Here is a 16,908-nt window from a genome sequence, read left to right as displayed (position 1 = left end):
TACACCATGGTACTCCACACCTAAGAACTTGAAATTTTGAGTGACCATATATAGTATATGTACATCATCTGGTGCGCTTTAAAGGGTGCAACATGCATCATCTTGTTTGTAAGGTCAACATTTATCCTATACTTAACATTTGATAACATGTTGACTCGATCTAAATAGATATAATGCGATTGTTGGGATCTCGACACATGTAGTGGTAGTTCAACTTTGTTGTGGTCCCCATGAACTTCCAAAAAAATTTGGATTGAAACATTTTGTGTGTTGTAATTACATGTGCATACATTTACACACGAAGAAGTTAAATGAGGGGCTTCTACACGACTTTGAACAAATGTCTATATTGCAAGTAAGCAAGTATTTTGGTTGGAACCATTTATGAAATACTATTTGTGCATAAATTGTTATCCGACGAATATTCTTCTAGAATAAGCCAAAATTGATGCCCTTTATATTATCTTTCCAGAAATGATGACAACCTTTTTTTTATGTAGGTTGATGTCAATCTTGAATCACGTCTTATTGAGACTCGTTAGCTATACATATTTTGTATTCATATCCAAATTCTTGCCTCCATGTTATGTGTTTCATTTCAATGGACAACGTATGCAGGGTGGTGTGTGTGCATTAGATAGGAAACAACTTTAGCAATTCTAGCCACAATCTAGATGTTTGATAAACTGGTTGGTTTTCATTTATTTAAAAATCCTACTAGTATTAAACTCTTATGATAATAAGAGTTTAAATACGAGGATGAATTGGTGCTCCATCTCAATTGGGAAGCCTTTTATAAAATGTTCCATCTCAAGTTGTCTCGTTATGGTATAGTTGGTTGGGCTAGATTTCACTAACACAAGGGAGACCCTCCCATCCAACAAATGTATTCACAAATGGCTACAACTAAGGTATGGGATACTAGAAGAAGCACCCCCCCCCCAGAAATCAAGATAATTCATTGGATTGGCTCCATTGTGTTTCATATTGATTGGATGAGCAAGTATTCCCACTTCGACAATCCGCTCACACAACGAGAGATTATATAATCGGTCTTCAATTTCTTCAATATGGATATGTTTCAACCTACCTAAAGTTCTGTCTTATTTGAAAAAATATCCTTTTTTATCATACAATCTATTTTCACTACTAAAATTGCATAGGTTATATCCGAACAGTAATCCGTGTTCAATAGAAAAAGGAAGGGAAAAGTATGATTGGATTGATTTTTCTTCCAAAGGTTTCTAAACATTTGTTTTATAGAAAAGGGAAGGGAAAAGTATGATTGGATTGATTTTTCTTCTAGAGGTTTCTAAACATGGGAAATGTTTTGAGAGGATACTTAAGCTAACAAAGAGTGTGTTGTTAGTTGGTTGATTTAATATAATTGGATATCATGTGTTATTTGTCAAACAAACATTCAATGTTTGTGAAGGGGAATCTTATAGTTGCAATGGCCAATGAAACATTGTATATTGTCTCAATGTGAACAATGATGAATCAATCGTATAAAGAATTGTCACATGGCCAAACCAATCAAATGTTGAAACTGAAGCCCCCACCAACCTTTTCCAACATTTGGGTGTATGAGTAATGTATCCTAAGAAGCAGACAAAGAACATCCAGAACATGCATGCGGAAATTACCATGGACCTACTTAGTCGGTACACTTTTGACGTGTGTGGATCAATTCCGATCGTCTCATTATTAGGAGTGTGATTCTTTGTTACCCTCATAAACAATACAAGGAAAGAGGGGTGTTTGGAATTCAACTTCTACAAACTCTAGATTTTTAGTGAAAATGGAGAGATTCATAAGAGCTCACAACTGTCTATGCTCCACTTCAACATGTAGTAGAAAGGATGAATAAGACAATCCAATATAATGTATTGTTGATGTTACAACATGCCTATATTGCTTGTGAGTATTTGGTTGAAGTCGTATATACCATTTTCCACATCATCAACCTCTCATCGAGAAAACCAAAGGTCTTGAAGGGGATAAAAAAGCTTTCGAGTGGGAAAATGTTGGACTATGATCATCAATGATTTTTTTTTATTGTGAAGCATATGTTCATATGCTCAAAGAGAAGCTTGAATTGAAGTGTAGAAACTGCATTTTCCATTGGTTGTGAACCCAATGCCAATGTTTGATATTGAATGTGGGATCTTATAAAAAGGGTCGTAATTGAAATTAATGAAATAGTCTTCTATTGCAGGGAGTTGCATCAAGGTGTCAGGGAAAGGAGTACATGGCCGAAAGGTTGCCCTTTTTGTCCCATTGATCAAAGGATGAAGATTGTCTACTTCAGGCGGTAATGTAGTGGAAGCATTTGAAGGCTCTAGCTCATGCAACCAAATATATTGATTAGATAAGTGGTATTGATTGTGATGGTGGTGGTGAGCAAGGAAAAATTGTTGAGATGATTGGATGATAGAGTGATCTAGCAAATTTGATTGACTAAAGGTGATCTTGATCATTTTGAAAAGGACACCAATGGACCAAAGGCATATCACTAGTGCTAGGAGAGATCAATAAACCACATAGACCTAATGTGGCTATGGACACCAACAATAAGAGAGGATCCAATGATATCATGGCTTGTTTTACAAAGAGGAACCCAACATTCAACCATATGTAAGAAAGAAGGTTTTCCATACAATTGCATTTGTTGAGCACGTTTTGTCTAGGAAATGATCATGTGATGTTGATGGATATGGGAGAACTATCTTGCAATAGAGAGGCTATGATGATCGACCACAAGTCAAAGCGGGAACTTGCCATGAAAAGGAACACAAAGTCAATAAACATGAATCATATTTGGGTAATGCTACAATTACCAAATGATACGTAGGCTTTGCCATGTAAGTGGAATTGTAACCCGAGTATGGAAAACTCAAATATGATATACAAAGTGCACTTGGTAGCGAGGGATTCAAACAATAAAATATATATAGATTTTGAGAAATTTTTCTCCCTTTTTGCGAAGATGGTGGTGATACAAATTTTGCATGCAATTATGGAGGTAGATGGACTTTGGACTTTGACTATAGCATTAGTGTAAACAATAGTGGCGCATGTCTTCAAATTTAAGGCCTAGTTTTTTAAAAACACATGTTCTACACAGTAAATATGTTTTAGAATATTGACACATTTTAGAACTGATATTTTAAGTACTTGTAAAAAATTTGACCAAAAGTGAACATTTTGGGTTTTACACTATGTGTGGAATTGAGTAGTGGCTCTTGATGCTCAAGAATTTCGCTAATACTCGTTGTGAAGAAAAGTACACATTGTGGTTATGAGATGAATTCATGAAGAGAGAGAACCAAATTGACAATGTGTGGAAAGCATGAATGTAACACATTGAGTCTAAATATAATGCTCTACCACTTGTCAATCGGAAACTACTTTCCATTTACTCCAATGTTACAAATCTGATGCATATTCTTACAGTACAACTTACTTTTAGGCGATAAACATGGGAACTACTTGCGATGATCACATTATATTATCTTCATTAAGCATACAATAAATATTTCCAAGCAACAAAGTTATCATTATTAGCATAAACACAATAACTCATAGATGTAGTCGAGAGGGTTGGCTTGAGCTTGAATGCATCCAAGGAATTAGACACGTTACATATTCTACACCTACAATTTATCTTTTTGATGTTTGAAAAAATAGCGACTCACAAAGTATTAGTGTGCAACACTAGTTCAACAATCTTCATTAAACATATAATGTATGTTTTCAAGCAACAAATTCACCATTATTAGCACAACTCACTGGTGTATAGATGTACTCGCAGGGGCTAGCTTTAGCCAACCCAATTACTAGAGCTCTCATTGGACTCTTGAATATATATATATATATATAATTTATTTATTTATTTATTTTTTCCAAAATGAAGCTACTTTCCCATTAGTTAGGAAGGATTATTACATAGAGAGTCTACAAGGAGACTTATACACACATCAGGGAGTCTACCTCCAATCAAGTAAAAGAAGATCAGCCTACTTACAATGCCTTGCGGCCTAACTTAATGTAAGAAGCTACCTATATCTAAGGCGATGGCCTTCAATGTTGCCTAGTATGAGTTGGCTCTTGGGGCCTACAACGAAGAGAGGGTGGCAGGTGAGTAGGAAACAACCAGCGTGGGGGCTAGTAATTCCACCTCGGGCCACTCTCGCCTTGCATCACCATAGGTGTGTTCCTCCATTTCTGCCAAAAGCGCAACCGGGCAGAGATCACGTCGTTGGAGTGGCTGCAAATCTCTTCCAGTTGCCCTCGTAGGCAGCTGATAATCGCGAACCATATGTCCATGATCACTTCCTCCGGGGGCCGTACCGTACCTTGGAAAACCTTGAGGCAACGCGCTTTCCATATGTACCACAAGGTGAAACCTGCAATCAGCATCCAGATTTCTGGAAACCTAGGGGATGCGGGCTGCAAGCCTCTTTCGAAACGGATCTTGACGATTTTGCCTCTCGTGCATACATAGCACCAACTATCCGCATTGACGGTGTCCGTCCACCCTTCGACTGAGTGACCAATCCATGCCGCAGCGCTCCACGAGGCTGTTCCTTCAACTTCACATGCCGCAAGGAGGCGAGTCACTCTATCCCAGATCTTTTGAGCTTGAGGGCAATCCCACAGACAATGTCTTAGAGTCTCAATAGGTTGAGAGCACAGTGGGCAGCCTAACGGGCCATCGCGTTTACCTAGCCATTCACCAACGGGCATCACATTGTGACCGATCTGCCACCAAAAGAGCTTGATCTTTTCAGGCATGTGGAGGCACCAGAGACCTTTCCAAAAGGTAATGAGCGCCTCATCGGGGATGCCCAATGTTCGCCAGCCATTGCGAAGGGGGCTGCCCAGCTGCAGTTGCAAAGTCCGACCCAATTTAGTGGTGTAATCGAAGAAGTGATGGAGTCTATCATCATGTTTCCATCTGAAATCCCCTGGGTCCCAATCCAGATCGACAAGGGGGGGACTCTTGAATATATTATATCACTATATACAACTATGATGTCCACCCATGAGAAAAAGTTTAATGTAAAATTTGTGCAAATTCTATAATGGCCCATACAAGTCTCCATCGGCAAGCTTTGTATTACTAGCACAACACTTTAACCAACCAAACAAATAAGTGTTTCTTTTCATGAACATGAGGATAAAAAACTCATGGGGGTGTATAGATGTACTTGCAAGGGGCTAGCTTTAGCCAACCCAATTACTAGAGCTCTCATTGAACTCTTGAATATATTATATCACTATATACAACTATGATGTCCACCCTTGAGAAAAAGTTTAACGTAAAATTTGTGCAAATTCTATAATGGCGCATACAAGTCTCCATCGGGCAGGCTCTGTATTACTAGCACAACACTTTAACCAACTAAACAAATAGGCGTTTCTTTTCACGAACATGAGAATAAAAAAACTCATGGGGCTCATTAAAATTGTGTGAAACAAAAAGTAAAGACCATGTCGGTGTCAATCTTGCCAACTTTTTATTAGTATGATGTTTTAATAAATTGAGAAAATAAGTCTTTTCTTCAGTGTTATCCTAGCACATATATGAGAATAACAATATTGTGAGGTTTATTAAAGCTCTATGAAAGAATAGGTAAATGATATTCACTATAAGCACCTAAGTTCTAGGAAACAACTCAACATGCGTCTAAGTATTAAAAGTGTTTCATATTCTTATAACATAGTTTGTCTTCTACATGTTTTGATTAAGTTAATAGGCCTTCCTTTAAGTTTGTTAACATCATTACATGAAAGTCGCAAAGTACATACACTTGAAAATTATCGAGTGTGTCCAATTTAGATCCAAAACTTGAACCCTCATGTTTTAACTTAGGTGAGCTCATTTGTGATTGCAAGCACATTTCTTATACCCCCCATTGCAAGACAATTGTGCACATTTGAGAGCTACTTGTCCATTATTTAAATTGTTTCATCTTTATCTTTGCTTAGGTCACCATAGCTATCAAATTTCTAAGTTCATGATAAGTTTGTTTCCAATTTATGTGGTGTCTTGTTTTCAACCTCTGAACTTTAGCAAGGCTTTTCTCCATTTTACTTAACAAAATGGTTACAATGGTTTGTTATTAGAATCAAGGAGAAATGGCATGAAATGATTTCTTGAAGTGGTTCACAATGTCACACTCACAATCATAAGTTTGGAGAAACATTAACAAATTTGGAGATGTTTATAGACATCACATCCAAATATCCCTAACAAATATGTCGTACTATAATATATACATAGTAATTTAGAAAATACAAATATTACTTTAATAATGAAGTATTACTGATTTCTTAAAGCTAATTACTTTCAGAAATTTGGGTTATAAAATCTAATTAGGTTAACCTTTTCTTAATATGTTCTTTAGACTACTTAATTAATAATAATAAAGTAAACCTCGACTAATTGACTAATTTGGTTATTTATGAGTCACTTCAATATCATGCCTATATAAGCTCTACGTGCACATGATTTTATTGAGGAATTTCAAGTAGAATAAGATTCTGCAATAAACAATAGAAGAATTTGTCTTCATTACTAGAATTGGAATTATTTCTATATATGATTCAACCATCAAATATCAATGAACGTGTTTTTGGCATTGGGGTAATTGAAAACATCCTAAAATATATAATCAGAATTGCAAGTAAAAATTAAAGATTACTAGGGAATTGCAAGCAGGATATGATCCCCAATGAAATACTAAATCGCCACAAATGTGGACGCCATTATAGACTGTAAAAAACTATTGGAATTGGAGGTCTGTTAAGATGAGCATAGATATTATAATGGGATTCCTAATTAACCATTGCCTGGCAATGAAAGTATTTTCCAATAAAAGTAATTGGTGCCTCCTAAGATATACGGAGGTTATTAGACAATCATCAACATTGCATTACATGAGCCACAAAATTGTCGGTGGACTCAGTGAGTTGAAAGAAAAAAGTCCTGATAACAAAATCTTTCATTGAACCTTGTTGCTCCCACGACAAGTTGTTCACGTGGGGAGACACCTTTTCATTATGTTTCCTCTCATTAAGTCCTAATAAGAGGGAAGCAATTTATGTCACAAAAGCATTGCCTAAAGAGGAAGGAAAATGTGACACAAAAACACTGCCTAAAGCCGAAGGAATGTGTCACATAAACATTTGCCTAAAGAGGGTGGAACATGTTAGAAACATTGCCTAAAGAGGGAGGTAAATGTCAAAGAATCACTCCAAGTTATAATTGTGGAGAGAGAGAAAGTCATTCTCTTACACGTAAACCTGAGAATCCATTCGAAACATCATTCTCACCATCGCCATTTTCATCAGCTAGTTGAACAAAAGCTGTTTCAAGTGCAACTTCAATACTATGCACTTCTTCGTTGGGTTCAGGAACCTCGACATGGAATGACTTTTGTGGAAGAGGACCAACACATTTGGAAGATGCATAGGATTGCTGCTTAATATAGTTCCAAAGTTCAACATGAAATGAATGAGTAGAACTATAGCAATCGTCAATTTCACCATTTCTAGCACCTTTCGAGGACCCGCTTTTCTTCGGCTCCATTTTGCAAAACGGAGGTAATACATCAAAATCCATTATCTACATGACATGTCAAACAAGATTCACTAGTCAAAACTGTTTTATAGAGCTTCTAATGTGCCTATCCACTCAACTGCCTCTATAATAGTTTTGTATTGACATATTGTATACCTTGAGAAGCTCATCCCTGCCACAACCGTCTAGGACTTGTATTTTCCTTTTCGTTCTTTCTTGTAGAAGAGGCTTTACAACCTGAAATCGCCTATCTCTTAATATGTACATATTTGAAACTTCTCTCTTGCTCTCTCTTATTTATTTCTTCTTAATTTTTTGTCATCCAACATGTTAGAATATTGTATAAATCACAGTAATGAATTCATACATTCTTAACGAAGATACATCTAACCTTCCAACATGCTGAAAATATGTATGGGGCATTGACTATGTAATACACGTCGGTCTTTTCTGGGTAGTTCAAGTCATCAACAGTGGAAATAACGGTCAATATCTGCACAGAAAAGGCATGAGAGGAGAAAGAATTTAGACTAGCAATATGATGTGAAACCAACATTAGGATGACAAAATAAACATAGAAATCAGAAGAAGAAGAAATGAAACCTTCAATCGATTGAGTGCTGATAATTTCAAACTACTCATGTCAAGTATCTTTAAACATGTTCCCACATATCGACCATTCCGTTTGCTTGCCTGTGGCTGATCCATATACACAAAAATAGGTTCTCAAAATAAGAATTATTTTTAAAACAGGGCTTATTCATGAAAGGGTGAACAAATTTGTGAATATCAATCCTCAAGGTTTGCTTTCAAAACAGGCTCATTCATGAAATAGTGACTATAAATCTTCCGATTTTGCTTTCAAAACAGGGCTCATTCATGAAATGGTGAATCTAAATCCTCAAACTTACTTTAAAACCATTGATCAGAATATTTGTGGAAGAGACAATATAAATCTTCCCATTGTACTTTAAAAACTTTGGCACATTCATGAAAGGGTAGACATAAATCTTCCAAACTTTGCTTTAAAAGCATGAAATTCATTCATGAAATAATGGAGAAAGAATGTTTATGACGAGTAAATATAGCCCCCTGAAAAGAACAACAATATAATTCCAATAACAAGGAAAGGCAAAAAGACTTACCAACAGAACCCGATCACGGTATTCATTGATTTGAATATGTGACTGCACATATTTATCTACCTGTAGTATGAAACCAAGTATGATCCATAAGTAAGCTTGCATCTTACAAATGCACATCTATCAAGTAGAGCTTTAAAGAAAGATAACTTACAGAGGCTTTGTCATAGCCACTCAGTCCCACCCCAATGGCAAATACTGGGCGACCCTATATAAATATTTGATACCTCAGCACACAGAAGAAGTTAAGAAATATCCAATTTTTATTATTAAGCTTTATATGAGCAAAGTATCCAAATTTTACAGCTTTATAAAAGCACTAGATACTCAAATCGAGATACAAATGGAAGAGATGAATGCAAGAGTCAAAAAGCAGATCAAAATAGCACCATTGCATTTCATAATAAATCATAATTTCCGACATGATGACGAACCATGAATGATATCTCAAACACAAATAAGAAATTGCTAACAGTGCTAACTCAACTCAAATTGGCGATCCAACAAATGGCTTAATAGACCTATAGATGAGACAAAAACTGAAACAAATAAATAAGTATCTATTAATCTTAACTTGACCGCAAATTGGAGCTAACAGACATACAATATATATCTTTTCATGGGAACAAGTTAACATTGTACGTTTGTAACAAGAATATCAAAATAAATACAAACATACATCCTTACCTTTTTGCAATAACCAGTTACTCCAATCAATTGTGAGTCCCGTATGGCATCATATATCTCTTTGGGTTCAATAAGTTTCTGCAACCGCCAGCCATAGTATGACGTTGTGTTCATTAGAAACAGCTCAGAAACATCATATATCACAATTAGGCATATGAAAGTATTCAAAAAAGTACTCGCCAGAAAAAACAAAGTAATGAACATTATGGGTTAAAGAAAATAAAGTTGAGTAGGTGCATATACTAGCTCTCTTACTAAATTTCATGTTTATGACACTAGATTATTAAACCAATGGCCACAGACTCTTGAAGGATCTACAATCACCTCTCAGCACCTATGATTAGATCTAACATGTGTTCATATTCACATCATGATACTCTACAACTCATCCATTCACTTTAAAAGATCCAAAACTAAATTTTCAAAACTTAAAACCCATCATAACTAAATCTGAGTTTCCTTTCTGCAAGCTTATATTTTATATGCATTGCACACGCAGGTTGCATATAATTTTCTATATTTAAAGGTTCACATTTGTTTTTAATGACAGTACTGCATTCATGTTCAAGCAGCAAGAAAGTTGATCCTGATGTGCTCACCGCAAGGATGTTGTCGATGTCATTATCTATCCTCCAACGCATGCAATCCAAGGCCTAGAAACATTATCTCCATCTATTAATTGTTTAGAGAGTAGACCAATGCATTATATGCATAGCATGTCCAAAAGAAATATGTCCTTTTTTCATTAAAACTTTGACCAAACTTTTGAACTTGAGGGTTGGAAATATTTGTAAATAGATTAAAAAAATTCCAAGAAAAATATAAAACAAAATAAAAAATCTACTGAATTCCTATAAATTGGCAGTATTATTCTCATAATTTCCTATTTAACTTATGAATGAGAGCTCAGGTAAATTTTAAACAATTTTTTTTCACAAACATTATGCAGTATAGATATTCATCAGGATTGAATTAACATGTTACCATCTTGAATGCTTTAGTGACATTGTTTTCGCGGGCTTTCAAAAACCTTTCGAGGGTTTGATCTGGATATCCTTGATGCAGATTCTGTTTTATTTTTTATGCCCAAAAGACAAAAACCAAGAAAATGACGATTATGAACATGTAAATATTTCTTATGATCCACACATACAAAAGAAAACAAAAGAAAAATATGTGGATGGGATCAAACTGCTTACTTTAAAGACATACTTGTCTTCATTTGCATAATAAACATATATTTCTTATTATTCACATTAAAACATACATTACTTATTACAAACATTAAAATTTTATATTATTTATGCTTCACTGAGAAAAATATATGCATTGTTTATTACGCCAAAATATGTCTCCTGATTCAAAAAAATCAGCATGTTACTTAACAAACACACGCATCTAACCCATATTTCTTCTGTTTCACAACATAGATAAATGCATATTTCTCATGATTCCATAACATGAAACAGAAAAAAATTAGTTGTGCGTATGATTTGAACTGCTGACCTGGAAGGCTGTGGCCAGTTTCTTGTCTTCTGCAGAAGCTGAAAAGAAGGTTGGTAATTAAAGTAATTATTTGTGAGCAACGTTTTTCCACAATTGCCCAAAACAATTAAAATAAAAATAGACTGCAAAACTCACAACAAAAACACTAAAACCTAATAGCAAAACTCAAGAAATTGCTCATAAAAGCACTTAAATAACTCAACAAAATCTCGGAAAGAATGTGGTACAAAACAAACCTTTTGTGCTGAAGAAACTTCAATCAGAAAACAAGCATCTATTTACAAGGGATTTCAAATGAATATACAGAAAAAAACTCGAAGAGTAGAGCATTTCTAGGTCTTTTACCTTGATCAATCAGTTCTTTGAGCTGCTCAATTAAAGATGGAGAAATAGACTCCATAGCAAAAGAGATCAATTCTTGTATCTACTGAAATGCGTCAAAATTTCCGAATGAAATACATGGAGAGGTGTTCACTGCATATGAACAGAGCAATGACGACCTCAAATGTGGGAAACAGCGAGGCAACAGATCAAATGCGGGTCCAAAATAGATCAAAATCAGCGATTTTACATGACATTATCCAGAACGAATGGATAATCGATGGCAACGGTGATGGATATGGTGAATGGAAATGGAAGAGCAATGGGGACGACTGGAGAAGGGAAAAGTGTATTTGTTCCGTTAGTCTGATGCGAATGCGGACGGAGGAATCGGATGTATTCCGGATTTGAAACAGAGAAATGGTGAGTTTCTCGTCAGATCCGGGGCCTGGAGGCAAGATTAGGGTTAGGGTTCCGCCTCAGGGAGAGAAATCCAGGCGCTGCGCCATCGCCCAAAATGCAGGAGAAGATTGTGGTGGCACCATCCATCTCTCTCTCTCAGGGAAATATCATATAATATATATATAGATATAGATATACTTCACAACTAATTATTTAATTCGTTTTTCTTTTTTTCCAAAAATATACATAAAAACAAAAGAAAAAGTTTCTGGCCACGTGGCATGCGATGATTGGCTTGGCTGGTCCTCTTCGTATTCCAAGGTCGCCGACAACCCCGGAGTCGGTTTCGAGACGATATCGTGTGTGTGGTGGTTTCTTCTTCAGCTCCACTGTCTCGCACCCACTGGACGCCCACGAGTTGCCTGCAAATCACCCACCTATGTTACTTGCTTGATGACCAACAACAACACACGCCTGCTCAAAGAGTGCCCTGCTAGACCTGGACAGTCTTGCAGAGTCGAGTGTGAAACCACCCACATGCAGGCTCGATGGGTAGGAGTGTCATTGCATATCAATTGCATACTCTAAGAGTAGATATAGCACCCCCAACCCCACCGCTCTTTCTAATTCTCTGTACATTCATGACATACAAGCCACAAATCTTACCCACACTTTCGTCATCGCGACAACATGTTGGATACTGGCTATAGTCCCCCATCAACCACAAAAAGGTAACCACAAAAAGGTAAATAGAATAGTTCTGCCACGAATGATAAGTTCATGTTACTAGATGCGGTTAGACCAATTTGAAAACCCTGAAATATTGACATGTGGTGAATGTGTTATGCACATATAACGCAGGTGAGGGCAGGTCCCTAATATTTACATAAGTGAAGGGTGTGTTCACAAATGTTAGAAAGGGACCAATGTGATTGGATAGAAGGAATGATAGGTGCATGCACTATCAGGATCTTGACAACCAATTAATAGAGAGTCTTTTAATAAGACCCATGCATTCAACGAGCCTATGAAGAGGTATAAATATGAGGCATAGCTATCCTCATAAGACACAGTACATCGGAACGTTGTCATCTTAAGACACTAGTGGTACAGTCCAAGCTTTCGTCATGACGATCGTGTTATCTCTTCTAAGGTATTAGTCATCCTAATATCTATCAGTGGTAGGTTGGCTATGTCTTGATCACAGCTCGGGGTTGGTTGAGCGGAACGGGTTCTTCTATCCAATCTATTTGCCTTTATTTACCTTTATTTCAGTTAGTAATATACTCTTAACAACATGTACCATGCTCAAGTTCAAGGGATTAGGCCTCAACCAAAAGATGGATTGATGAGTTGTTAGGGGCAACAACTACCGGAGAGGAATGAACCAATGAGTAGAGAGTTTAGGTGGAAAAAATAGAGAATTTTGGAGTTGTCCTAGGAGTAGTGTAAGAGAATCATCTTTGGAAGAAAAGTAAAGATGTGGTGCATCAAATCGATATTCATGGAGTCATTTGGTTTTGATGAAGCAGATGTGAAATGACGTAATACTATAGGATCTATTCCAACTAACCTCTCAAATCCTTCTACATTTTTTGCTTTTGCGTCCTGTCCTCTTCCCAAGCACATATAATTCTCATCAAACATACATTTTGTGGCAAAAACTGGATGCATCATTTCTTTGATTGAATATGAAGAATGTATTATATTTGGGAGTACAATTCTAAACCCCTAGGAATGGCAAGGAGTTCTTTGATCCTCCGGGCTCCCTTCATTTGCCAACCTTTTCGGAATGGTCTCCCCTCATGATTATATCCTTCCACATATTTTCATGTAAGTTGTTTGACAATGCCTAACGGGGTCATGTTTGTGAATCTCTTTTGTTTTAATAAGAGACTTAGTGTAATAATTATCATTATGCCACTCATTTGAATATTTCAATGATTCACGAGGACCCCGTTAGAGATTTGTATTGTACCGTCTATTTATTACAAGGTCTATGGTTTTTAACATGGAAACCTTTATTTAGGTAGATAGTTTCGATTGTTTAATAATGGACATCAAATGTCACACACTCTTTTAAATTTAATATGCATCACGACAGGTTATGTTTTGATCTTGATTTACAACTTCATTTACTAACTTCATATGTTCCATCACTAAATTTGTGTGCATGTAGAAAGAACTATAATCCTCTTTGGCTAAGGTTCGAGAGATTAGAGAATCTTCCGGCACTTCCATGATGCATTAACCATAGATGTGCATTAAGGATCTTGTTCAAAGATCACAATTTAATAATCAAACAAGTAAAATGAACGATAGTTCTTTTAAAGGCAAAGCATCTATGATAAAGATTATGGTATTTCAATTTATACTCTCATTATTCTCGCTCTTGTTCTATGTGTATCGTTATTCACACCACTCACTCGAAAATGGGATTTATAATGTCAAAAGTTACCCATAACAAACGTTCGTGCTTGTCATCACAACTAAGGTTGCTCTCAAGTGCGAGAATTCTTTGCTTAGGTATTACTCTATGTTAGAAATTTTTATTGTCCTTGAGACCTAGATTGTATGTTGTACGGCCAATCCTTTTGTTGAAACATCAAGAAAGATCAAAATTGCATGATTTTATTTCCATGGTATCCAGTCACTTACATCAAAATGTTCATACCAGAAAGCAATTTATGAGCACATGAATCATACATCTCTATAATAGCAATGATATGCTTTCTTGACGGCATAATATGTCTCCTCAATATTAGATTTACAAGACATCACTATGTAAGGTGCTTTAGAAAATACTAAAATAAATGTAGTTTTATGGAAATGCTTCTTAGAGTGGAATTCCCTAATGTTGCTTTAACATGCTCTACATATATGCTATGCCTAAATACTTGGCTACATATGTATCTAAATATGATCATGTTATTATGTGTTCCATGTCTAAATCTTGTCATGAATCATGATAAAGAACCGCACTTATTCCTTTCATCAATTAATCGGGCCAATCACATTTTGATGAAGCATTATGTAATGAACATTAAATTATATCATTACATGCAAAAACACCATGTGAAAGCATTGCCTTTAGATCTCTATTTGAAAATTTAGGTTACAACTCAAATCCATAAATGTTCAAAGGTTGTGGTTCCAAGTCCAAAGCATTTGGCTAGAGTAAATAGTAAAAATGCTAGTGTGATCATGTGGTGCTTCACTTTTCTTCGGGAATCTTTGTTTACTTGCTTGAATATATATGCAATTGTTCTACCGTTTCTACATTTTGTGCTTTTTCTAGATTTTAGTTCGTAGTGAAAATAGAAATTCCCGATTTGTTCCAATTGTTTTGCAGCTAGAAAACTTTAAACCACAACCTTTGTCTCGTCATGTATATTCCTTTTCCTTTTCTTTAGAATAATTATGTGTTCATATACTCATGCTCTCTTTCTCTCATCTTGCAATGTTGTTTTCCACCTTGTTTACTAACGAGATAGTTTGCACTGTTGCAGTAACAATCTATCCAAGAGAATCAAGCCTAATTATAATCACAATGTGAAAACATTCATATTTTGACTTTTTAGATCTTGAACCTTAATCATTGCTCCACTCTTTTCTCCCTAGAATAATGGGCCTTTCCAAATTCTCTTTACGCGAGCCAAAGGTTCAAAACGACAAATATTACCATAGAGATGATAGCACCGAAAGTAAAAGCATCATGACTTTAGTGAAAATTTTCAATCATGCACATTTTGTTGTTTGGATTCAAAGAAGAAAAATGCAATTATATCCTATGCATTCCCTGTAATATTTTCTTTATATGCAAGAGGACATGAATGTAGAGTCCTTGTAACATTTTCATTATACACAAGAGAATGCGAAGTTTATCTATATTTCCGACACCTTTCTATTTCCATAAATGCAATGGTATTGTTTTCAACCATTGGGTTATGGAAAAGTGAACAGGTAAAGTCATAAGTTTAGGGTGAGTAGCCAATTGTTATCGTACATTCATGCCAACATTGCGTGCAATACTTTGCACATGACTATTTGTGTATGTAATTCTTCACATAAATTTGAGATTCATTTTTCTCAAGTTTCGACTTGTTCTCACTAATAGGTCGGAATGAAAACCTTCACAAGAATGCTTAACGCATCTTTTGGTGGAATTCATTGTATTTCTATTCGGATGTTTTTGAGTTATTGTGGATGTTAAGGCGGCTATTCTCATCTTCGGATGCATGCAATCGATCCTTTATGGAATGTATAGAAATTCCACTTCCTCCTCCCTCTCTTTCTCACTCTCATCAATATTTCACGGACACTTGTGAGGGATGACAATATACATTATTCTCTCCACTTTTATCTTGTATGTTTCTATCACTAACCTGATGACATGATAATGTGTATTCATATTGGCAAAACTCTAGTATGATAGAAGAAGTTTTTATGAGCAAAAGTGTGTGAAAAAATCTCCACAAACCATTCATCTACTGTATTATAGCATCCACATTCTCATGCACATACTTGTCTCAACATTAAAGTGAATAACATAGACGCTAAAGGACAACTATTTGAATGACGAAGACGACAACGTTAGCAATGACAATCGATGGACATTATGGATAGGATAACATGGTGGTGTTGAGAATGACCACGTCGATGACGGATGGACGAGCAAAAGACATCAAGGAATAAATAGTTGGTAGTAATAAGAGGAAAATGCTTCCTCCTTTCATGAACAGTACTACTACTACATTTGACAAGGGAGAAGCATGGCCTTCCTTAATTTTGACCCATACTAGGCAATGTAAGACTAGCTACCAAGTTCATCCATCATAACCAACATTCATAGAACAAGATCGCCATCTTAACTAGAGGACTAAATTCAAACAAACATATCGGCACGACACTATAGGCCTTTGTGCACTTGTTTGTGTGCCAATGATGTGTTCTCGGCCTCACACCGATGGATGAAGCCGTCATGGGCATTATGGGACGTTATATGCATCTTACAAGAATCCCATGGCTATGAATAAGGTTTACTCCATGCAAACACTTTGCGATTTAGTGTATAAGGATGGTCGCTACATGGCAATGCATGTGAACGTTTTCTCTCTTGTGTTGGACCGATTGGAATCCATCAAATGTATCGCTCTCTAGGAAGGAAGTCTCCCATTGGCAACAAACGAAAGAGCAAGTCAAGGTTAAAGATGGAGATCCAATGAATCCCTTGTGACAAACTGGGTCATATCACTAAGAATT

The 16,908-nt window shown here is 36.1% G+C and overlaps 1 protein-coding gene across 1 annotated transcript; it reads right to left on the bottom strand.

Annotated features, from left to right (window-relative positions):
* Positions 1-6,827: 6,827 nt before the first annotated feature.
* Positions 6,828-11,814, bottom strand: LOC147856614 (SEC14 cytosolic factor-like). Its single transcript, XM_087329458.1, has 11 exons — positions 11,269-11,814; positions 10,924-10,961; positions 10,402-10,485; positions 10,017-10,070; positions 9,418-9,495; positions 8,885-8,938; positions 8,734-8,793; positions 8,192-8,287; positions 7,980-8,081; positions 7,745-7,825; positions 6,828-7,633 (listed from the first exon to the last, which is right to left on the bottom strand). Exons 1-11 carry the CDS (start codon positions 11,321-11,323, stop codon positions 7,292-7,294), a joined length of 1,044 nt encoding a protein of 347 aa, XP_087185584.1. The 5' UTR covers positions 11,324-11,814; the 3' UTR covers positions 6,828-7,291.
* Positions 11,815-16,908: the final 5,094 nt, after the last annotated feature.

This window comes from Azolla caroliniana, unplaced genomic scaffold, assembly GCF_043228905.1.
Source record: "Azolla caroliniana isolate FFs.n. ecotype wild unplaced genomic scaffold, voAzoCaro1.0.p SCAF_13, whole genome shotgun sequence".
NCBI classification, from domain to species: Eukaryota; Viridiplantae; Streptophyta; class Polypodiopsida; order Salviniales; family Salviniaceae; genus Azolla; species Azolla caroliniana.
This window is presented reverse-complemented; position numbering and strand designations above follow the sequence as displayed.

Excerpts from the sequence above, each read along its gene's own strand:
- LOC147856614 (XM_087329458.1), bottom strand. The coding sequence starts at position 11,323 with ATGGAGTCTATTTCTCCATCTTTAATTGAGCAGCTCAAAGAACTGATT. Across the intron at positions 8,288-8,733 it reads ACCGTGATCGGGTTCTGTTG|CCACAGGCAAGCAAACGGAA; the intron begins GTAAGTCTTTTT and ends TATATGGATCAG. Across the intron at positions 7,634-7,744 it reads GCAGGGATGAGCTTCTCAAG|ATAATGGATTTTGATGTATT; the intron begins GTATACAATATG and ends CATGTCATGTAG.